At 40.0% G+C, this 18813-nt stretch overlaps 1 protein-coding gene across 1 annotated transcript; it reads right to left on the bottom strand.

Annotated features, from left to right (window-relative positions):
• Positions 1-840: 840 nt before the first annotated feature.
• On the bottom strand, positions 841-18011 carry ltn1 (listerin E3 ubiquitin protein ligase 1). Its single transcript, XM_085364511.1, has 32 exons — positions 17873-18011; positions 17492-17698; positions 16314-16412; positions 15728-15958; positions 15587-15639; positions 15294-15474; positions 14900-15073; positions 14551-14741; positions 14187-14334; positions 13839-14096; positions 13335-13646; positions 12749-12967; positions 12583-12624; positions 10875-11064; positions 10538-10777; positions 10285-10438; positions 9996-10146; positions 9624-9834; positions 9324-9480; positions 8975-9079; positions 8734-8861; positions 8507-8642; positions 7885-8029; positions 7349-7565; positions 4882-5119; positions 4675-4752; positions 4347-4533; positions 4049-4214; positions 3405-3625; positions 2113-2307; positions 1714-1881; positions 841-1590 (listed from the first exon to the last, which is right to left on the bottom strand). The coding sequence occupies exons 1-32, from the start codon at positions 17912-17914 to the stop codon at positions 1528-1530; spliced, it is 5307 nt and encodes a 1768-aa protein (XP_085220637.1). The 5' UTR covers positions 17915-18011; the 3' UTR covers positions 841-1527.
• Between the last annotated feature and the right edge of the window lie 802 nt (positions 18012-18813).

Below are 18813 nucleotides of genomic sequence, written 5' to 3'. Positions count from 1 at the left end.
GGAAACTAGCACAGGTTACTTACAGTTATAAATGCATGGATATAAAATACTATACAAGTGTAACTAGAAGCTAAGGTTCACCAAACAGTTCATGGAAGCACACGTGTCATTTAAGCTGACTTTAAATAAGGTTTTCAGGTGATGCATGCCATAAATATCACCCTTGTTAACCTATATACTTTTATACAGACACTTCTCTTTAGCAGGTAGTGGCCCAAGTCAGTATCACATCTCTTACCATATGTTAAGTCATGGGTTTATCCTTTAAGCCATACGTTTTTACAGTTTGTTCCTCCTGTGAACATATTGTCTTTAGTTACAGAATCAGGCCCTGGGCTCTGCACTTTCCTAGCTAACAAGAAAAGTGATTTTATAGATGATGACTGCAACAATACACCAGAGGTATAAAACTTTGTAGATTCGAGAGTAAAAGTCTGTGCATGCAAAAGGTGAAGAAATACAGGGGCAGTCTTTTTTTTTACCTTTATGAATCCCCGCATATGCACTCTCCTCTATTGCATGACTCAGTCACCAGAAAAACTGATATATTTATTTATCATTCTCCACCTGGTCTTTGTCTGTAACATCCTGGGAGACTTCAAGGCCAGCCTTTTGTGTTCCTATACAAAAGCAACTTGCCATACGGTATACATCACCGTGACGACTATTGATGGTAACAAGCATAAACTTTTGACAGTAAAAATAACATAATTTTCTGTGGAACACAGCTTAAGAGTTTATTTTCCTGCATCTATTCTTTGTTCAGCTCTGCTGCATTAAATCGAAGACACGCATTAATCATATTGTATTTTATTTACTTTCAATCACCATTTACAGCTTTCTGCAGGCACAGGGTGGACACATAACATTAAGTTGCGCTATATTTTAGAATAATTGTGTTCATATTAAAAACCACCTCAATGAAGCTCTCGTTCATGCGTTTCAGAGATGAAATGCATGAAACTAAATCACACATCATCTTTGTACACTCCTAAATATTAGGAAATATTGGTGAAAATCCTCCTAGCCATTGTAATCCTTCAACTAAATCTCTTTTTATTTTTTAAGTTTACAGACCTACTAATTAAAACAGCTGCTTCTTAATGATTGAAGCACGACCAGCTCTCATTTTTCAACTTTGCAACTTTTTTTTGTTGCACACCTGTGCATTTTTAAAGATGGAACAAATCAGACTACAGAAAAAAATCAGCGCAACACCAGCAGGGAGCAGCTGATGCTGGATATATACAGTACAGTAATGCACTGGGATAAACAAAGCAAATGAACCAACTGGACTGTGAATACAGACAGAAACGTTCTGAAATTACAATTAGAACTAGATTCTGGTGGATTTTACTTTCGATTTCCGCATTATTTTTCGATCCAAACGAGGCCGTTCATTTCACTGATCTAATAAGTTCGACCTTAAGTTTGAGTTTTGTAATAACCTTCACGTAATCAATGTCAATCCAGCTGCGGTTCATTAAAAGAACAGTCGTCTTTTCAGCCAAGGTCATCAGACTGCGTTTAAAAGAAGGTCTCTCTGCAGAGTGGACAGGTGGACTTGTTGCTGGAAGTGAACCATTTGTACTGTAGCAAGAAGAGGGAAAAAATATATTGTTACTAATAGACAGGCTGCAGTTCATGGTCAGTGATCTCTATAAAGACTGATAAAAGATAAATGAATATTTATAAAATATATCAATATCTCACCAAACACGCAGAGTGGAACTTCTTTTTGCATGTGCGGCAAGCCTTCTTCGGCAGAGAGTAGTTGGATCCGTGGATGACGGAGAAGCAGATCATGCAGTCCTCTATTCCCTCAAAACGCTTATCCACATTGTTCTTCCACAGAGCCAGACCCTCCATTATACTGCCATTCTAAAAGAGCACATATAATTACATTTTCTCAGTGGTTTTGTATTCTTTTTCTTAGCCGTTATCTGAAAAGAAAGTATCTGCACAGCCCTGTAGTGCCAGCACTGGCCTTTCTACTCAACAAACTTTACTTTACCAGGATATAATACAAACAACAAGGGTTGAAAAACAACACCCCAACTTATTACAGCAGCTTCTTGCATATATACTTTTTGTTTGTTTCTTTTTGTGTACCTGATGTGTTAGGTAGGTGCTCAGCTGTAGCATCCAGTTCCTCCACTGCTGCACGGCAACACCCACACGCCTCCCACTCTCCACAGCAATAGAACCCAAAGGGTAATTCTGTGGAAGCTGAATCACCAACTCAATGAAGATATCATCCACAGAATAGGTGGCAATCACCTCCCGTGCTGCTGAGCGGGCCTTGACCTGGGGCACAAAGAAAAGAGAGAAAAAAAAAAAAGCACGTTTTCACTGGGGGTCTTTCAGTTAAACAATCAGCCACCTGCTATATAATTAAATGCCAGGATCCTACTTAATGAACTGAATGCATTATTGTCAAGTGAGGGTTCATTAAATTCGATTTAACAGAAACTATTGTTTGTGCATCATTATACTGCAAATGTGAGGCAGGTGTAGCACTGCAGGATTTATTCATCTTCAGTGTTTATTACTACAAAAACCTTTTACCACAGGCTAAGAAGAAGGCATCTGCAGATTTCGACAAGATCGCGTAAGTAACTGCAAACGGTTCAGTGCAGAGAAGATGAGGAATTTCACATAGTAAAAGAAAAGAAAAAAAAAAGCCCAGAGGCCAGCTCAGAAAAGTTAAACATCTGGACTGTAAACTGCAGAAATGCCATTGTTTACTACGCCTCTTCCCAAAGTAGGGTTGCGACCCAAGGGAGCTGCTGGTTATTGTTTCATTATTTTTTTGTAATTTTCTGAAAATGCCAGAGAACAATCTAAAAGAAAGTTATTATGTGTGAATACATTTTCCTATTTAAAATGTAAGACGAGTCGGCTATTTCAGCTACACTAGAGTGTTCAGCTCATATACTCGGTTCCAGGCTGTGTGGCTGAGTTTCATTGATTCTGATTTCTATGATTCCACTTCATGTTAACTTTGTGATGTTAAAAAATTGAAAACATGAGAAACAGTGTGTCAACAGCGGCTTCATAAAAGCCATTCAAAATGAAGAGAAGAGGTCTCGGTGTGTTTTTGGCAGTGAGGATGTGAATAACGAAAGCTTAAAAATGAACAAAGTAGACGGAGTAGTGGAGGAAACACTCATCGTATGCTATTATTGCATTTTAAATGACATAATTTATAAAAAGCTGAAACAGCATATTAGAATTATATGAGAATTCTGCAATAGTTTTTTAATACCAATTAATTGCAAAAGGTTTCAGATTGTAACTTGAATAAAAAAAAGAAATCTGTACCAACAAGACAACAGATTTGGTGCTCAAACTAACTTGGAAATTTTAAGCTCTTTAACTAAGTAATAACTAAGTAAACTTACAGTCATGCTGTCAAACATTTGAGTGCTGGTGTGGACAGATGAGATCTCCTGGGCTGAGAGAACAGGACTGATGTATTTAATCGTGAACTTCTCCACGGCTGCGCTCACTCTCTTCTCCTGGCTATTCCACCACAGTCGAACCATGGCAGGCAGGTCTTGCACTGTGCTGTAGTACACACTGCAAGCCAGGTGAGGGAGCTCCCACTCAACACTGTCACACTCTACAGGGAAGAAGAACAGGAGGCGATATTTAAATCTGATGTTTAAGTACAAAAAAGGCTACATATGCTCTCAAGAGAAAGGTTGAGAACTCCTTGGAAACACCACATTTATAGGCCGAGGTTACGATAGGGATGAGGGATGTGAGAAATCAATACACAAACTGGCTTTGGTGATACAATACCAGTGTATCATGGTAAACAGAGAGCAAGGCGCAAAGGCAAAGGTGCTGATTTACCCGTTATGAACAACCCTAACCCTTGTTTTTCAATGGCCACTGAATTAACTGATGGGAGATACTGTGAAAACAACGGTTTACTGACAGTCACTGGTGAACATATTCACTTGTGAACCAGCGCTGAAATCTTGGTAATCTAATGGGTTAAACTTTGTCTCGTAACTGTAGGTGTGTATATGTTGCTTACTGTCAACAGCCAGATTCAGGCTCTCTGTGAAGAAGGTTTTAGTCTCCCTCGCCTCTGCCTCCTGGCCTGGATAGGCCGGGTTCTCGGGCATCAGTTTGAAGACGTGGAGAAGGAGTTTGTTAAGGGAGCAGCTTCTCTTAAGGTACTGGGCATAATTGGCACGCAGCTGCAGAAATTATTAAGACAAGTTAATATTTTGAAAAATACCCTCATCAAATCTCATTCTCACCACAGAACTAATATGGCTTGCTCATATTCTGTCATACAATTAAATTTAAAATTCCATCTTGTGACTCACATGCGACGATGAGGATTTAAAAAAAGTGAGAAGCAGCTTCCAGGACAGCAAGTATCCTAGTATGCAGGAGTACTCCACGCTGAGAGGCTGGACCACTGCAAACTCTCCCACCTGAATGCCTGACAGGATGTTATCACACAGCTCTTCACAGGTTGACAGGATGGCCATCAGAGACGCTGGAGGAGACCTGAACACAAGATCTAACTGTAAGAATCGCTTAAAAATTTTACCTATAACAAAACCTGACAATATTTTGTATATGACAAAACAAAGAAAGTGGACAAGAAACCATTGCATCTGTGCAACAAGACGATCCCAAATGACTTACAGGCATGGCTCATCTCTGTCGTCGTCAGATTTATTGTTGTCGCCTTCTCCATCACACTCGGGCAGCTGAGGCATGACCCTGCATTGACAAGAAGAAAGTACATTCATTTTTTATACCTTACCGTATATGTCAGGGGACTATGTGCAAATGCCTGCAGGCGCTCAAGTTTTCAGGATAAATATAACACTGTATATTCGAAATCCTCACTTTTCCAATATGTGGTAGACGGCGATCTGAAGAGGTCTGGCCTTAAACAGGAGCAGAGGACAGAAAGTGTTGAGGAGTGTTTGAAGAGGCTCTGGCAGGTTCGTCTTCTGGTCCGCTATGAAGCGCGGTGGCAACGAGTTTTGGGTTAGCTGCTGCACAGGTACATGCGTCAGTGCAACACCGACTGACTGCAGTACTGCCAAAGGGAACACGGGGTCATCTGGTTCAGCAAAGGCCTCTGAATAACATAACAAAGAGAATGATTAGAGTACTACATACAGGACTACGTAATGCTTTAACATGTACATCATCTTCCTAAACCATATAATAGAGAGATACGTTTGTTTGTTTTTTAAAAAAGACAATTACTTACACTTATTATGCACTTGTGCATATGTAAATAACCGACATTAAATATCATACATGCTATAATACTGCATATATTAAATGGTATACAGAAATTAAAACATCTACATATAAATTTATCTAATGACAGTGAGTTAATTCCACTAAATTTGAAGTCCTTTACTGTCAGGAGCTAAAACATCTGTCTTCTTCTTCAACCGATCCACTTTATTTGATTTGGCACAGATTTTGCCTCTTCAGATGAAACCCTCTGAGGGACTTGTGTCTGCTCCAGGTCTCAAACCAGGGATCTTTCACACATTAGGCAAACTGTTAACTACTACACCATGAAGCCACTGAGGAGATTTAAAAAAACCTCTGGAGATTCATATTGCACACTGTCTGCCACATGTTTTTACTTTAAACTTCACACATGACAAGTAGGGTTCCACTCTTTGCTTTCCTATTGATTTAAAAAGTGTGGTTGTTTGCAGTGAGACTAGTTATGACATATCTGCATTTCACCTTTACTTTGAAAAAATTAATTTTCAAATAAAAGTGCTTGTGGGACAGAAAGAAACAGAGACTTGTTCTAAATTTAATTCTGAAAGTGAAGTATAATGGTTTGAAAAAGTGTTTGCCCACTTCCTGATATCCTATTTTTTGTATGTTTGTCCCAGTTAAACGCTTCAGTTCATCAAACAAATTTAATATTAGACAAAGACAACACGAGTAAACACAAAATGCAGTTTCTAAGTAAAGGTGTTTATTATTGGTGGGGTGGGGTTGATTACTGCAACGCCTGTTCTCAATCAAGAAATCACTTAAATGAGACCTACCTCACAAAGTGGAGCACACCAAAAGATCGACATCATGTGAGACCACAGTGAGAGCCATTATAATGGCAAAAACATGGACAGCGGTGAACCTTCTCAGGGGTGGCTGGCCGACCACAATTACCCGAAGAGCACAGCGACGACTCGTCCAAAAGGTCACAAAAGACCCCAGAACAACATCCAAAGAACTGCAGGCCTCACTCGCCTCAGTTAAGGTGAGTGTTCATGACTCCACCATAAGACAGACAATGGGAAAGAATGGCCGGCATGGCAGAGTTCCAAGACAAAACCTACTGCTGAGCAAAAGATTTACCAGAAAACATCTTGATGATTCCCAAGACTTTTGGGAAAATACTGACAAGACAAAAGTTGAACTTTCTGGAAGGTGTGTGTCCCATTACATCTAGTGTAAAATAACACAGCACTGCAGAAAAGGACATCACACCAACAGTAAAAATGGTGGTGGTAGTGTGATGGTCTGGGGCTGTTTTGCTGCCTGAGGACCTGAAAGACTGTCTGTGGTAAATGGAACCATCAATTCTGCGGTCTACCAAAACATCCTGAAGGAGAACATCCGGCCATCTGTTTGTGACCTCAAGCTAAAGCGCACTTGGTTCTTATAACAGGACTATGATCCAAAACACACCAGCAAGTCCACCTCAGAATGCCTTAAGAAAAACAAAATAAAGACTTTGGAGCAGCTTAGACAAAATCAACAACCTTAAAAAGGCAGTTCATGTTCGAAAACCCTCCAACGTTTCTGAATTACAACAATTCTGCAAAGATGAGTGGGTCAAAATTCCTCCACAGCGCTGTAAAACACTCGTTGCCAGTTATCACAAAAGCTTGATTGCAGTTGTTGCTGCTAAGGGTGGCCCAACCAGTTATTAGGTTTAATCAGATCATTTATTCACAAAGGGCCATGTAGGTTTGGATTTGTTTCCCCTTAACAATAAATACCTTAATTTAAAAACTGCACTTTGTGTTTACTTGTGTTATCTTTGTCTAATATTTAAATGTGTTTAATAATCTGAAACATGTAAATGTGACATACATATAAAAGAAGAGGAACTCGGGAAGAGGGTCAAACACTTTCACACCACTCTCTGCTCTTGCTGATAATGTTTGTCCACTTTCAACTTCAGGGTCGTGACTGAGGTATCAACTTTCTTCCACAATTTCCGACTGAATCTCTGGATCAAAAATGTACTACTCAGTTACACAGAGGATATGTGCTATCTAATGTTTAGCAAAATTGGAAAGAAAAACATCATATCCACACATACCTGTGATACTGACAGGCAGCGGTAACAGCAGGTTGTAGATTCCCTCTACAAAGAAATCTGTCCATTCGCCAGCCAGTTCTGGTGGCAGCTTGTCTGCTATATTGGACGAAGATAATGTTGTGAAGAACTCATTCAGCTTCACTATCAATCCAGCGTTCTCGCACACAAAGAGCTGCACCCATGGGTTCCATAGACTTCCAACATTCTCACTGGCAGTCTGAGATTGAAAGCAAGCAAATAAAGTCGAAGACTGTGAGAAATAAACATTCTGGGAGTAGCAGAGTATCACAACAAAGACTAACAATTTAAATACAGTGAAAACAAAAAAAAAAAAAAACAGCCGTTTTCACAGATAAACTCCAAACAATGTTTGGGACTCTGCAGTGCGAAGACAGCTGGAGGATAATCCGTTTAATGCCTGATCATACCGATTTGGACGTTTCTGTTTTCGCATGACGCTCAGCGGGCTAAAGTTTAGAACGATTTTTGACTGCGGTGTATATGTGAAAAAGGCTCATCTATGAGATACATCTCACCTCCAACCATGCCAACATAGAGCACAGCAGGAAGTCCCACTGGCTTCCCCCTAGAATTGCTGGACAGCGAGTCACCAGCCAGGACAGGAACCGCATGATCTCCACACTAAGGTTCAACTGCTCTGAAGTTGCTTTGGACAGGTCACTAAAACATGTGAAATAGAAAAAGCAGTCAAAACCAGTAGAAAATACACCAGTGAGTCACACAATTTAACCAATTGTAACTGTTTTTATTAACTTTATTGAAGAATATACCATTCTTTAAAAGAATTGACCAAATCTGGTATAAAGTATAGCCAATTTAATCTTACCTTATCTTATAGTAGGACTTGTTTTCCAGCATATTTTACAGATGCCAGTGGTGCAAGGGGTATGTGTCAAATTAACATTCATGTGAATCATCTCGTTTAGTAGGTACAAACCACATTTTACCAAGAACCCCCTATAAGACTTTAGCATTTTGGAACTGCTCATTTGCTTCTTACTTTATCCCGTGACCCCTGGAATACGATAACCAATGTTATCGAGATGTTATAAACTTCAGCTGTCGAGGGTTTTGATATCAGTGTACACAAACTTTGTGTTTCGAGAGATTAATAAACAGCTTATGCAGTTACATTACCAGCTAAAGAGGAACCAGTCCTCCCTGCTGTTCCTCCATTCCATCACAGTGGCCAGGATAGCCTGCACAACCTTGTCCTCTACTTGTGTGCTGGCATTCAGACAGCACAGCAGCACTGCCAGACACCCATACACATCTGAGACACACAGGCACAATTATTATTCACTTCTTCAAGTGCAAAATAAGCATGTGTGCATTTGTGTGTATATTCATATGTGTGTTCTTACTTTCATCCTCCTGCCAGTTGACTAATCCAGCAGTAGCCAAAGCTACAAGACTCTCCCTGTCTTCATTGCTCATACTGGGGCAGAGTACCTGGAGTGTGTTCAGTTTGCTTTGAGACACTGGGAACAAACTAGTCAAACACAGAAAATTATGAATATGCAACACAGCTACAAAAGCAGCCACATGACAGCTCTGAGTGTGAAATCCGTGAATTTAAACAATTTTAACTGATCAACTGCTGACCTGTTTGCACTACCATAAAGCTTCCTCACTGCTGCGCCTTCCAAGCTGTTGCTGTGGATGTAGTTTTCTAGAGTCAGAGACCACAGACCTCCCTCTGTCACTGACCTAAATGGCAACAAGACAATTTAAAAAAAATAAATAAATAAATCACTGAATGGTGTTTTAAATTACTGCCTAGAAAGTGAGATGTGAATCAAAGACAGAGCAAAAAACATAAATGAGATATTTCCAGTAGAGCTGAAAACTCAATAAATCAGCTTCTGTTTATACAGAATTTTACGACACAGGTTGGTCTTGCCAAGTGCTAAATAAATCTGTTCTTTGTCAGGAATTAGTGAGTAAATATCACCTCGTGTAGAGAGTCTCCTGCAGGGGTTTCATTGGAACCTGTCCATTAAGCCCTTCTGAGAGGCCCCAGTCAGTCAGCATGTTGTGATATGTCGACACCATCGTAGGGCTGTAGTTTAACTCCTTACACCACTGCAGAGCGTAAAGTAGTTCTGAAACTAATGAACAAAAGGGCACCAAAAAATGGATTAAACATTATAGTCTGTCAAATAAAAAATACATCATGTAGTCTCGGAATAAAAAAAAATAAATAAATAAGTTGAGGGAAAACTGTAGCTCATGTTCTGTTCAATTTGTCTACCTGTGTATGTAAGGTTTTGTTGAAGTGAAGGACTTTCTGCCTCACTCTGGCCACCATGTGTGAATGCAGCACTGTGTGCCACCTTCCCTAAAAGAGCACAGGCACACAGGTGGGCTGGCAGCTTGTTCAACTCCCTGAACTTCCACATGTCCATGGAGGGTTTTTCACAAACATCTCGCAAACAGCTAGACAGTAAAGGGCTTTTGATCCACTGAAGACACAGAGAATAGGAGTAAAACTATGGATTAGTATCAAATATTTAATTGCAAGCTTTAATTTTAAAAAAATTCTTCCGTTTAAAATATTTGCCCATTGTTTGCCAGTGCCCAAATGATCCCTTTAGTAAAATTGATGCGCATTAAGGTTACCGACCTGAGGAGGTAAGGCCCGCCTGATTCTTGTCCACTCTGTCTGGCTGGGCATCAGGAGGGTAAAGAACTGGATGATGATGGAGGACGCCTGATCACAGACAGAGATGATCGACTCCACCACGCTTTGTACGGCCAAAACTAGAACCTGTATGCTGTAACAAAATAACAGCCGGAAATCTTAATTGCAACAAGACAGGAAAAGATTCTTCAAGTATGCATCACATGCAATAAACAGGTCAGAATTAGTTCAATTACAGACCACTTTATTTTTTAAAGAAGCATTTCCTTACCCTTTCATATCCAGCGGTGTGGCAAGCAGCTGCTTCCTCACCCAAACAGCTGCACTGTGCAGGAAGCCGCCTTCTTTGACCTCATATTCACAGTGTTGGACCAATGACTGGACCCCAGCCACGCACACTTTCCTCATTTTATGTAAAAGTGAGTCTATCAAAACAATATCACGACAAATGAGTTTTGCTTTGTTTGTTTTTAAATCATACCTGTCAAGTATGCATGAGGCTTGTGCACTGTGCAAATACCCACCAGATAAGTGAGTGTGCGCCTGATCTTGAGCAGTGAGCTGGAAGACGGTGAGCAAGAGCTCCTCAGCGGAGACGAGAAGAAGGCAGTCTTGTACAGAAGAGAAGAACGTGGAAGCCACATCACAAATGAAGGAGATGAGTGGCTCCATGTTGCCTTTATCTGATAGGCTTTTGGTCTCAGACAGAGTGGCGTGGAGTTTCTCCAAGATTTTCTCCATGTACACCTCTCCGATCAGAGACTCTGCATATGTAAAACAGACAGAACACGTGATTTTTGAGTAAAACAAGCAAACAAAAAAGTATTTTTTTTTTGTAAAAATGTTTGATTTTGTGTTCACCATTGTTGTGATGCTGAGAGAGGACCAGGCTGATAAGCGTCCAACTGTGGCCGCTTGTAGAAGAGATGGAGTCGCAAGAGCTGCTCCCCACCTTGCAGAGCTCCTCAGTCAATCCCAGGAGTTGTTCACCCAGAACCGAACCTTTTAGCCAATCACTGCAGCTCTTCAGAGTCTCCGGATCCGTACATGCCTGACAGGAAAGATAGCAGAGCAGCACAGACAGTTCCAGCTAGAGCTGGGCGATATGAGATTTTTTCATATCACGATATGTTTTTTTCATTTCAGGCGATAACGATATCTATCACGATATAAGCCAAATAACTATATTTGTAAGATTTAAATGTGCCGTTGCTCACAAGTAAAATGTGAAATAATCAGCAGCTTGTTTTTATTTAAATATTTATTTCCCATAATAAGTTCAACAGGGTAGATGTACTTAAGGAACATGAGACTTTTTCAGATAAATAAAGGCAAATATTGCAAACTACACAAAAGGCAGCCGCTAAAGCGTTTAAGTTTCAAAATAGAACAAATGAAACAGACTAAATTGTCAATTCCACTTAGAAACAAAATATTAATTCTAAAAATAAATCTTAGTTTGTTTTACAGAAGAACAGACAAAACTGACTAACTTTTGTCAATATCAAATAAACTGAGAACTAAAAGGAAATTCTCAATCTCTCCTTGTTGTATAGCTTAGCTTTTCAAACAGTTTTAACAGTTACTTTAGTCTGACAAAAGCCGAATGACGAATTAGCGCTTCCAGTCAGAGACTGAGGCTACGTCCACACGTACACGGGTATTTTTGAAAACGGAGATTTTCCTTTTTCGTTTTAAAAAATAATCCCGTCCACACATAAAGGCAGAAATGAAGGAAAACGCTGCTATGAACATGCCAAAGCAGCAGGTGGCGCTAAATTCCTAACCGTGCAGAAATATTGGCCAATCAGAAGTCTAGAAGCCTCGGTGGGAAAAAGTAAACAAAGCTGGGGCATAGAAGCAGAACCGAGTCGTATGTGTGGAGGGACAGTAACTGTGTGTGTATGTAAGCATTTAAACACTGCAGAGAGTAGAATTAACAGTAACAGTATTGTAGAAATTCATTTCACCGAAACAATAACGTGGCGCACAGTGTGACGCATGCACCAGTTTATTGTATTTCCAGACTTGCTTTCGGCACAATTTACAGTGCACGCTACTCTGTTTTTTGTCAGACTTGAAATAGCCGAAATACCTTCACACTACGGAACTTCTATGGCTCTTCCGTTCGACAATCTCTCCGGCATTGGAACCATCATCTGTTTTCTCTTCGGTCACGCTCGGTTGATTTTTCTAGTCGGCACACTCATTTCCTCCATTACGCGCTGGCTCCATTACCCGCTGGCTGCTTCCCAAACAAACACACGTGCGGCTTGGCACTTGTGCTGTAACAAGTCACGCCACGTGACGCTGCGGCTGTGATTGGTTCGGCTCTGCGCTACTTAATTTGGATTGGCTGACCTTTTTTTTTTTTTTTTTTTTTTAAGAGGACAAGAGCGGCAAGGTCTATCGCGATAGCTTAATTTCTCTATCGAGTAAAAGTTATATCGCGATACATATCGTTATCGTTCTATCGCCCAGCTCTAGTTCCAGCATCATAAATTTGATATATATGTAGGGAACAAGCTGAAGAAAAGAAAAAAGAAATGAGTGAGTGAGTAGCACATACCCTCTGAATAATCTGCAGGATAATTCCCCATGACAGACCCATCTAGAAACCAGAGTGAAGAGTGAAAATATTAGCACAGGAAAAAGGTTTGAGATGAATCTCCAGCAAATGTGGGAATCCTGATGATAGTGAAGACTCGACATCAAGTTTCACATCTGCATCTCACCGTGGTGATATGGTTGAGGATGCGGTTGGTCTCCTGCCCACTGCAGCAGTGAAGCGAGCTGAAGACCATCTCCACCAGGTGCTCGGTGTCTGTGCGCCCCTTTTCAGCCAGCCACACCACCACCCGCTCCAACAGGAACTGCACTGCTGGATTTTTCATAATCCCCTCATCCCTCTGCTTCTCGTCTTTTGTCATTTTGTCATCCAATTCAACCAATGTCTAAGAGAAGCACAGTTAGGGTGAAAAAAATGAAACCTTCAATGAGCTATAAGAGCTGGTAAGGATGAAATAATTTTCACTATTGAATCCAAAGGGTCATACAAGGGTTCTTTCACATTTAAGACTTCATTAAAATTACAGATAATTAACGTTACCGTCGGCAGTTTTGCAAATCATGACACCTATTTGTAAAAACAATGTTTTCACAGATTTTGCAATTAAGAAGACAAATTCATCGGGTGTAAAAAAAAAAAAAAAGAAGATTAGCAGAACACAACCACTAAAAATCAAAGGAAGGAATAAATTATTGACATTAAAATACAATTCTCTGCAATTAAAATTTAAAATTTAAAAACAAATGACTTACACTGAAAACTCTGGGGGTGTGGAAAGACCGCATAAGATGGGAGAGGAAAACAAGATGTCTCTCTGAGTTCTTCTCATTCACATGCACCAGGCACAGCTGTGCCAGCTGGCACACTACATCTTCAAAATGCTGCGTCTGTAGGGACCCAAATGCTTTCTCATTCACAAGCTCTGACACCGCCTGCGCAAGCTTCTCAGCGCCATCCCCCTCAACTCCAGTTTTCTCATTTTCTTCTGGTTTAGAAAAACACAACCTGACAGATTTCTTCTTCTGTGTTTGCTTTTTGTTTACCCTCTCAGGATAACGCATCACCTGGAGAAACACGGGAGAGAATAGATTTGTTTTGGCGCCACTTTATCTGTTACCTAATGACCTTTTTTTCCTTTTCTTTTTTTGACATAAATTGCTCTGACCGTCATATTGATCTCCTGCATCCTCAGTGACAAAATTGCCATTTCTGTGGAGAATACATTTGAGCAAGAGACTTTTCAAAAGTAAGCTTACATGTAGCAAGGTGGCTATCCCTTCCAAAGCCTGTGGATCTGCCTCCTCGTTGTCAACATAACTCACACAGAGAAGACCAAGTTCCTCCCAGAAGTCTGTCAGAAGTCTTTGAAAGACATCTTTGCTGTCACTGGCTTCACCTTCCCTTTGTAAACCTACCCTCTTCTCCCAGGAAATGAGCATTTCAGTGACCGAAAGGAAGAGAGGACCATTCTGAAGGGAAGGATTTCTTAGAGCATTTTCAAGTAGGGGTAGAAGCTACAAAAAGACAAAAGCAAATGTAAGAAAGATGCCAACCTCGCTAGATTTACCATTATGGGAAAAGCATGCATGACTGAGTGACTCCACCTGCTGTGAATTCAGCATGCTCCTTATTTTCCCCTGGTCGTCCACATCCTCTGCATTTTGTAATACGCAGTATCTCAAGCACTCAACAAAAGATGTCACTATCGCCGCACTTTCTGATGGGCTCGTTACTGCACGCTCACTAGAAAGACTGACACAATCACACAATTGAGGTTATATAGTGCAAAAGATTATTAAGTTACGTGAAGAGTAATAAGAATATTATTCATCAAATGACTTGCTAAAGAATTCAAGTAATACATTTACTTTCTGAGTGTATTAATTTGACCTGTACAATTTTCTCATTCAACATAATACATGCATACATTTTAAAAAACAGATAGAAATATACACATAAACTAATTACCCTTGTGCGAATGTAGTGAAGAACATGGTGAAGAAGTCCATCTTTGGATCAGTGACCTCTGGGGGCAGTTTACTAAGAAGCGGCATCAGATTCGGGTGTAAAGCTTTAGCCATGCCTTTGCCGCCCTCTTTTAACAGAGCCCAAAGTTTGGGCAAGAAGCCTTTCTTGGCATTCACGTGTGTCCAGCAATCCTAAACCACACACAGACAAAACAACAACAAAATAAAACACATCTACTTGTTGTTGCTTAACATAATGTCTTCTTGCACTACTTTTTCACTTCATTTTAATATCAGAAATCCAGCTGTATTATCATTATTGCATGGACATGTTTTAAACATGAGCTTACATGGATTGTAGACACAACGTGGAGAACAGCCTCCCACACGGGGGGCAGCACTACAGGATCCGTGTCGTCGATACTGAGGAGGACAGCGGGGCAGAGACGCGCTGCTTCAGCGTGGACCAGTCCTGGTGTGAACTCACACAGAGCACACACCATCTCAAAAAACGCCCCCCTCACCTGCAGTTGTAATTTTTACAACAGTAAACAACAGTTGCTTATTCAGTTCAGATTTAGCCAAAACGTGCAAACAAACAGTGACAGAAATTAATGTCATGGTGCATTTAAAGCTTTCTGTTGGCAGGTGACAGCCCAGCAAAAACACCTTGTTTGTTTGTTTTGAGGGTTTGTTTTTTGCACACTACAAATACCATTCAAATCAGGCCTAATCAGCTAGTACCTGTGGAATCTTGTGTTTGCCATATTTCCAAAACTTTCCAGAATTAACAAGATGTGCTAGTCCTGTCTCCAGGGCCGCCCTGTCATCCTGGAGCAGCAGGGAGAGAAGTCTCTTCACCCCCAACAGAGAACTGGTCAGCATGCGCACATATTTGGCTTCCCTCTCCTCCTCCGTCAAACTTCTAGAGAACAAGTAAAAATCAGTGCCTCAGCAAAGACAGAATACATTATCATCGTGGCGCACAGTGAGAAGGACGAACAGAGGTGCTACAATGAGATGAAATCTTAGCATACTGGGAATCACTCAGTGTGTCGGCCGTTTCCTTCAACAAAACATCTTGAAGTACCTGCAATGTAAAAACAACAATTGCATGTTAAATTCAGCTAAAGCAGAAAATTCACCACGTCCACAATGATGCCACCGCTTCTACTCACATTAAGGATTTCATCCTTGCAGAAGCTGATAGCTTCAGGCTGTTTTGCGGGTGAGAAAGCAGCCTGGAAGGCCTGGAAAGCAGCTGAGGCTGCAGGTGTGTGGGTGTCACACTGGGACAGAATCCAGTGACCCATCAAGCTTTTCAGAAATGGGGCCAAGCTGCGACGTACTTTTAGCACCAGCTGCTCAAAAGCCTGCTGGGTAGCCTCCCTAATGCGTCGATCGTGATCCTGACAGACATTATGAAGAGAAAACCTTTTTTAATATAGACACACCCTAAGAACAAACAAACACATATTTAAATCTCACATAAAATGTTCTTCTAGTGTAGTTTTAGGCAGCCACTTAGTGAGAAATACTTTTACACATTTTTATAATTACACATTGGTAAAAAAGGGATAATTGAATTGATTGATATGAAATCTGAAGTAGTGTAAAATCTACAATTGTTGAGCTGGTTGGAGTGGTTTGTTATGCACTAGATGTCATTAATTTTTCCAGAATAGTTGAAATTAATAGTAACAATAATAACAATCGAAATAATATGAAAACTAATCATGATTTCCCAATAAATGGACAGCTCACCACTGATATTTTGCAGTAAATCCTTGGCCAGTATGGTAGGATCCCTTTGACAACATCAGCATCCCGTTCCTGACACATGGACCCAAAATCCTGCACAGCCTGAGAAGATTACACATAATCACCAGACAAGTTTGGACAAAAAAACAACGTATCTAACAGTCATGTCCACACAGTATTTTATGGTACTGTTTGTAACATGTGTGTGGGTATGTGTGCTTTTTTAACTTTTTACATAGCAATTATGTCTAGTCAACTAAAGTCAAAAGTTTATTTCTATAGCACATTTCAAACAATGTCAGCTGTTATACGAAATATACACCATACACAACAGTCACTAAATCAACAACAAATATACACTAAAAACAATCAAACAAAGTAAGTAAGACTGTGCTTGCATTATAAAAAAAAAAGACAGTGTACCCTGCTCAACTAGAACTGAAAGCAAGTGAGAATATATAGGTTTTTTTATCAGTCTGTTCAGACTGGGCAGCTCTTATGTGAAAAGATAAGTTCTTTCAAAGGTCACAAGCCATGACTGAAAAGCTAAGTAAGATGGCATCAAAACCACTGAGACTATTTAAAACTTAGATCCTGAAAAGTGAATCCTGCTATGGAGTGCAAGCCAGTTTAAGGAGGCTAATACAGGTGTGATGTCATCACGTCATTTCTTTCCTGTTGAGAGTAAGCTGCTACAATTTGTGTTTCAGTTAGATCTCAACAAAATGTTAAGTTTTTGTAAGTGACCTCTGTACACAACAAAGTGGCGTTTAACTCAAGCAACCAAGACATGATTGAAACAAACTTGCTGCTTTAATTCAACAGTTTAATCAAAAGTACAGAATTCACCGTTTTAAAAAGGTAACCATGTTTACATACAGATCAACTATTTTCAGAGACGACTCAAATGTAATTGGACAATTGACTGACAAGTAGTTTCCTGGCTGGGTGAGGAAAGTTTCATCAGTATGGAGATTTGGAGTTCACTCTAAGTGTTAAACTTTTATTTGGTGGCTGTTCACTGAAACTCTCAGTGTTTCATATGCATATATAAACATATCCTAAACTCCCAGCATATGTTTTGCGTAATATGACTTATTTACAGTGAAATCATGACGGGGTTTGTGTATCTGGCATCAAGCAGAATAACAGTTAAACTTACAGCTGGGGTTTAAACTCACCTTGAGTCTGGTGACAACATCCCTCTTCGACAATTTTCTGAGCACCAGGCGGAAATCTGCATCTACCAGGTTGTCTATGTCTTCCGCGCCGTGGACAGCTGGAACGTAACTCAGCTCCGAGGCGACGGTCGAACCGAAGCCAACAAACGCCGGGATTACGCCACCTTCCCGGGTCAGGACCTCAGCAGCTCGGCCGCTGCTGGACGGCTAGTGGCGGGAAAGAAAAAAACGAAGTGTGGTTAGCTACATCTATCAAACACCACAGCTATGTCACGCGTTGTGATAATCAGAAGTTTACATTAGCTCGTTTTCGGCTTTGTTGTTAGCAATTTTAGCTGTTGTCTTTAACACTCTGCCTTACAGACAGTGGGAGCAACTCACCCGAACATTTCCTTTAGTTCGCTGTTTATTCTTACCCCCCATGGCTATGTATTAATCTTTAAAGTGTATATTTCCTATGATAACTCTGTAGTTACTAAAGCTGACAGCATTTCATTACACAGACCTAACGCCAGTTGTCACGCTCGTGTTCCGGAAGTCTGGACTTCCTGTTTACATCTTTCAAAGTAAAGCGCCCGTGTCAAAGTTTTATAATTCTGTCTTTTGGGGTTTTGGTGATAACTATTGGTACTGGCTTTTCTAACGAAGACTATTATCAGTGCTCGTTGTCACAGGATCTTTGCATTTTTGTAGTCAATAGATAATAAGTACTTGAAATATGCCTTGTGACAAACTAATTGCAGGAATTTGCAAAGATAAGACTGACATTTCCCTCAGATATGTCCATCAGTGTAAAATTGAGTTTTACAGAACTTTTGAAAGTTTGACTTGATTTGGAACAATGCTCATCTACGGAATTAAGTGGTCATACTTCTTATCTCCTCCCCCTGTATGTATCTTTGTTGTTGTGAATTTAAACCCTAGATAAGAATTCTTTCTTTCTGAAAACAGAAAATGTAAGTATGGGGTTAGATCTTGGAGCATTTTACTATAGCCACTACGTAATCATGGGTCATGTGTAGACTTCTTGTTGCTATCATAGATTTTTACTCTTCTTTGGTTTTGTGAGTGTATTAACAAAACCATGGTGATGATTGTGGTGTTTTGTTGTTCTAAAAATGTTTTTTTTAATTAAGAAATAATATGCATGTACTAGCTTGTATATAATCTTAATGTTATATATATATATATATATATATATATATATATATATATATATATATAGTCATACAGTAGGTTTGCTTGGATTCTAAAATATTTTAAGTTTGCACTTATCATGCGACATCGTTTGGGAATTAATGTTAAACAAATTTTCATTTATA

This window comes from Diplotaxodon limnothrissa, linkage group LG10 (genome assembly GCF_057381915.1).
Source record: "Diplotaxodon limnothrissa isolate DT_005_m linkage group LG10, D_limnothrissa_male_GT1.1, whole genome shotgun sequence".
Lineage (NCBI taxonomy): Eukaryota > Metazoa > Chordata > Actinopteri > Cichliformes > Cichlidae > Diplotaxodon > Diplotaxodon limnothrissa.
Note: the sequence above shows the minus strand (reverse complement) of the source record. Positions and strands in the feature narration are given on the sequence as shown.